Source organism: Oncorhynchus nerka, linkage group LG26 (genome assembly GCF_034236695.1).
Source record: "Oncorhynchus nerka isolate Pitt River linkage group LG26, Oner_Uvic_2.0, whole genome shotgun sequence".
NCBI classification, from domain to species: Eukaryota; Metazoa; Chordata; class Actinopteri; order Salmoniformes; family Salmonidae; genus Oncorhynchus; species Oncorhynchus nerka.
In genome coordinates this window covers 50,621,103-50,627,102 of record NC_088421.1, presented here as the reverse complement: position 1 = coordinate 50,627,102, position 6,000 = coordinate 50,621,103, and the positions used below count along the sequence as shown (strand labels likewise).

The window sequence follows — 6,000 nt, the reverse complement described above, 5'->3', positions numbered from 1 at the left end:
TTTTATTAACAGGTTTGGAAACTTTAGAGTGCTTTCTATCCAAATCTACAAATTATATGCATATCCTAGCTTCTGGGCCTGAGTTGCAGGCAGTTTACTTTGGGCACGCTTTTCATCCAAAATTCCAAATGCTGCCCCCTACCCTAGTGAGGTTTAATGAGCGAGCTAGGATGGGACATAGTCAAAATAACAATTTGTTCAGCACTTTTGAAATGTACAGCGACAGAATTCAGAACATCGGCTATTCTTACAGTGTTCTCCATGTACACCAAGTCAGAACCAGAGGATAAATAAAGGGGGCATATAAGTAGACAATGAAAGCTCTTCCAATATTCAATGACTACATTTCTCTAAAACAGGTTATAGGCTACATTTGCACCACCAAGTCTGAACAGTAGGTGAAATTAAGAGGGGTAAATAGAACAAATTCTTAGGGTGAGGCACATGGGCTATTAACATCTTACTACACAACATACACTTAGTATTACTTTTGTAGCTACAGTATACACATCTCCCTGTCAAATTACATAATTTATGCAGCAGCATAGAAGACAGTTTTGGACTCACCTTGTTGTGCTGTGCTGTGCTGTGCTGTGCTCACTTGAACAGGAAGGTGGCACGGTGGTCCTTTGTGGGACAATGTTGTCATCAAAGTCTGGCATTCTCTGGATTTATGGTGCTTTCAAAACAACTGGGAACTCGAAAAAAAAACAAGATTAAATCACGATGACGTCATTGAGCTTCAGGTCGTTTCTCTAGAAAGAGGCCAGATTTACAATTCAGAGTTGGATGACTGTTCAACACGTATTTTCCCAGTCGGAGCTCGTTTATTCCCGACTTCCCAGTTGTCTTGAACTCACTGAATCAAGTTTTCGCAGTTCTGAATTAACAGTTGCCTTACTCAATAAATCAAAAAAGAAACCATGTTTGTATGCCGCTTTATTAATTCAATGATATAGATATATAAAAAAAATGTACATTGTTTGCAAACTGATATGTGTCACGTATTAATGCCAAAATATCATGCAAAACAAGCAAGCCACCATTTTGGGTGGGATTTGATTTATGTTGGTAAAGATTTGGGGCTCATAACAGCTCCACCTGCCCTGAATGATGGGTCGCCACTGCACCCATAAGTGATTCGTTGAGAGCCCTGCAATAATGAGGCTGGTCGACCCCACACTCTTGAGTGTTGGGCCAAGAGCTCTGACATACAGAAACCAACAGAGGTCTCATATAGTAAACTTATAAATGCTTAGTCTGGCTGGTTCCACCACAACTGACTCAATGTGTCGAACCAACACATATCTAGTGGATGAGGTGGCCAACTAGTCAGAATCCTCTGTGTTCTCCTACGAGAACCAAGAACAGTTGGTTCTTACAATAGAGGATGAGGAGAGACTTTGTTCGGAACAGACAAGATGTGAATTAGGTACAGAGTTATGTGAAAACAGCAATTTACACAACCAGAGTAACACGATTGTACACACCTATCATTTATATTAACCTTAAAGTAATGCTACTACATATTTTTCATACCAAACACCCTGGATAGAGAGGTTAACACACTAGAGAGATATTCATACCAAACACCCTGGATAGAGAGGTTTACACACTAGAGAGATATTCATACCAAACACCCTGGATAGAGAGGTTTACACACTAGAGAGATATTCATACCAAACACCCTGGATAGAGAGGTTTACACACTAGAGAGATATTCATACCAAACACCCTGGATAGAGAGGTTAACACACTAGAGAGTTATTCATACCAAACACCCTGGATAGAGAGGTTAACACACTAGAGAGATATTCATACCAAACACCCTGGATAGAGAGGTTAACACACTAGAGAGATATTCATACCAAACACCCTGGATAGAGAGGTTAACACACTAGAGAGATATTCATACCAAACACCCTGGATAGAGAGGTTAACACACTAGAGAGTTATTCATACTAAACACCCTGGATAGAGAGGTTAACACACTAGAGAGATATTCATACCAAACACCCTGGATAGAGAGGTTTACACACTAGAGAGATATTCATACCAAACACCCTGGATAGAGAGGTTTACACACTAGAGAGATATTCTACATTGCTGCTCCAGTGTGTCTTACTAAACATGACCATGATTAGAGTGAAACATCATGTTGTGTTTGACACAGGGACACTGAGGAGTCTTCATACCAAACCCTAAACCCTGGATAGAGGGGCTCAGTGAATGTGGAGGTGAATGTGTACAGGTGGGTCAGTGTGTCAGAGGAGACTCTGTAGAAGGACAAAGTGCCGGCTGGCCAGTCCAGATACACTCCTACTCTGTGGAAGCTGGAGGGGCGGACGTCTATGGCAATGGGATTATTATTGTGAATGGCAATGTAACTGTTGTCATAGCAGAAAAGAGTCCAGGACGTGTCATTGTATCCAAGACAAAAGTCATTAGCCCTTCCTTTCCTGCTGATTCCTTTATATGTCATTCCTATATCAACCCTTCTCCCACTCCACTCTACCTCCCAGTAACAGCGCCCAGTCAGACCCTCTCTACACAGCACCTGTTCATAGTTCTCAAATCTCTCTGGGTCATCAGGATACGGCTGCTCCTCTGACCTCAGTGTCACTTTTCTGTTCTCCTCAGACAGAGAGAGGAGTCTGTTTACTGTGTTTAGGTCCAGTGTGAGATCACAGACATCTGATGGATGAAACCAGACACAATATTAGAAATCATCATCATTCACATTAGAATGTTAACTCACTTTTCACTAATTAATTTAATGTAGATGTTTCTAGGTATCAAAAGGAGAAGTTAAGGTAACTTGAGACTTGTTGAATGATCATATGTTATACTGTATGGTAATATAAAACACACTTATTCCCATTAATTTCACACACACACACACACACACATTGTCAAATCAACTCTTTGTAAACTTTGGTGTCCCTGATTTCTGCTTCTGTAGTACTACAGCTGATATTTAATATGACCAAGTAAGTAATGATTGTGGTTTTTGACTTGGATTTAACTTGAATTAAGACTTATTCTTAGTCATATTCTTCACAGCAGTCAACACTCACATTTTCTAAGTCCAGGTTTCATTGTGTACTCTCCACCATGTTCCACACTGTAGCGGTAAGCAGAAGAACAGACAGTCATTGAGGGATACACACACACACACACACACAGACACAGACACAGACACACACACACACACACACACACACACACAGTCAGGATATAACTTTGTCTAAGTGGTGGTATGAATGTTTGTCTTAACTAGCCAGATAAGTCCAACATGTCTGATATGAACATTGACATAAACCCTCTACATACTTGAGTTTCTCCAGTCTGCAGTGTGGATCCTCCCGTCTAGCAGAGAGCAGTCTGACTCCTGAGTCTCCTGGGTGATTGTAGCTCAGGTCCAGCTCTCTCAGGTGTGAGGGGTTTGACCTCAGAGCTGAGACCAGAGAAGCACAGCCTTCCTCTGTGACTAGACAGCGTGACAGCCTGCAAAGAGTCAAATCATATTAAAACCACACTGATATTCTTTGGTGGTGAAAATAGTGGCAGAATATATTTACTGTTTCAACATTTTCATATTATTATCAGATACATCCTGAAACCTGCCATTTCTACATAAATCAATGTATCATTATCAGAAATGACAAATGATCAAAGTATTGCCTGTAGATAGAAACATGTATCGTACAAATCTTTGAGTAGACTGACCAGACCAGTTTAAAAAGCAGTATCAGTCAAAAGACAGACAGTGAGGAATCAGATTTAGATTGTATTGAGTATACAGTCCACACCATATCTATTTTGACAGTGAAGCTAACATTTTAAATGTGTCTCTATACTCCAACATTTTGGATTTCAGATCAAATGTTTCATATGAGGTGACAGTATATAATTTCACCATTTATTTGACAATCTTTTAACACAAACTGTTTCACGTTTTGAAATGAAGGCACTTTATGTATCTAGTCAAAAGTATTTGAAGAAGTCATAAGTATTCTGACATATGTAAAAAAAAAAAAAACAAGTTAGTAGAATCACAAGCTTGTGATGTAAATCACACAAGTGTGATGTAATCACTGCAGGAATGGAATATGGGACCAAACACTCAACTTTTGACTAAATTAGTTTGTACAATTAAGACTAAACGGTAAAATATATATGTATGAATAGCTTTACATAAAAGGTGACATTCTGTACTGTAACCTAATATGAAACATTCTATCTACATTTTTATTTATTTTATTTATTTCACCTTTATTTAACCAGGTAGGCTAGTTGAGAACACCTTTATTTAACCAGGTAGGCTAGTTGAGAACACCTTTATTTAACCAGGTAGGCTAGTTGAGAACACCTTTATTTAACCAGGTAGGCTAGTTGAGAACACCTTTATTTAACCAGGTAGGCTAGTTGAGAACACCTTTATTTAACCAGGTAGGCTAGTTGAGAACACCTTTATTTAACCAGGTAGGCTAGTTGAGAACACCTTTATTTAACCAGGTAGGCTAGTTGAGAACACCTTTATTTAACCAGGTAGGCTAGTTGAGAACACCTTTATTTAACCAGGTAGGCTAGTTGAGAACACCTTTATTTAACCAGGTAGGCTAGTTGAGAACACCTTTATTTAACCAGGTAGGCTAGTTGAGAACACCTTTATTTAACCAGGTAGGCTAGTTGAGAACACCTTTATTTAACCAGGTAGGCTAGTTGAGAACACCTTTATTTAACCAGGTAGGCTAGTTGAGAACACCTTTATTTAACCAGGTAGGCTAGTTGAGAACACCTTTATTTAACCAGGTAGGCTAGTTGAGAACACCTTTATTTAACCAGGTAGGCCAGTTGAGAACACCTTTATTTAACCAGGTAGGCTAGTTGAGAACACCTTTATTTAACCAGGTAGGCCAGTTGAGAACACCTTTATTTAACCAGGTAGGCTAGTTGAGAACACCTTTATTTAACCAGGTAGGCTAGTTGAGAACACCTTTATTTAACCAGGTAGGCTAGTTGAGAACACCTTTATTTAACCAGGTAGGCTAGTTGAGAACACCTTTATTTAACCAGGTAGGCCAGTTGAGAACACCTTTATTTAACCAGGTAGGCCAGTTGAGAACACCTTTATTTAACCAGGTAGGCTAGTTGAGAACACCTTTATTTAACCAGGTAGGCTAGTTGAGAACACCTTTATTTAACCAGGTAGGCTAGTTGAGAACACCTTTATTTAACCAGGTAGGCTAGTTGAGAACACCTTTATTTAACCAGGTAGGCTAGTTGAGAACACCTTTATTTAACCAGGTAGGCCAGTTGAGAACACCTTTATTTAACCAGGTAGGCCAGTTGAGAACACCTTTATTTAACCAGGTAGGCCAGTTGAGAACACCTTTATTTAACCAGGTAGGCTAGTTGAGAACACCTTTATTTAACCAGGTAGGCTAGTTGAGAACACCTTTATTTAACCAGGTAGGCTAGTTGAGAACACCTTTATTTAACCAGGTAGGCTAGTTGAGAACACCTTTATTTAACCAGGTAGGCTAGTTGAGAACACCTTTATTTAACCAGGTAGGCTAGTTGAGAACACCTTTATTTAACTAGGTAGGCTAGTTGAGAACACCTTTATTTAACTAGGTAGGCTAGTTGAGAACACCTTTATTTAACCAGGTAGGCTAGTTGAGAACACCTTTATTTAACCAGGTAGGCTAGTTGAGAACACCTTTATTTAACTAGGTAGGCTAGTTGAGAACACCTTTATTTAACCAGGTAGGCTAGTTGAGAACACCTTTATTTAACCAGGTAGGCTAGTTGAGAACACCTTTATTTAACCAGGTAGGCTAGTTGAGAACACCTTTATTTAACCAGGTAGGCTAGTTGAGAACACCTTTATTTAACCAGGTAGGCTAGTTGAGAACACCTTTATTTAACCAGGTAGGCTAGTTGAGAACACCTTTATTTAACCAGGTAGGCTAGTTGAGAACACCTTTATTTAAC

The 6,000-nt window shown here is 39.4% G+C and overlaps 1 protein-coding gene across 4 annotated transcripts in view; it reads right to left on the bottom strand.

Moving 5' to 3' along the window:
* Window positions 1-922: 922 nt before the first annotated feature.
* The window catches only part of LOC135564803 (NACHT, LRR and PYD domains-containing protein 4E-like), a 259,953-nt gene continuing 254,875 nt past the window's right edge, over window positions 923-6,000 (bottom strand). For all 4 annotated transcript variants that reach the window (XM_065010865.1, XM_065010867.1, XM_065010866.1 and 1 more), the window contains 3 exons: window positions 3,334-3,507; window positions 3,078-3,124; window positions 923-2,694 (listed from right to left, as the gene is read on the bottom strand). In XM_065010865.1, coding sequence (XP_064866937.1) covers window positions 2,141-2,694; window positions 3,078-3,124; window positions 3,334-3,507 — 775 coding nt within the window. In that variant the 3' untranslated portion in view covers window positions 923-2,140. The remainder of the gene's footprint in view (window positions 2,695-3,077; window positions 3,125-3,333; window positions 3,508-6,000) is intronic.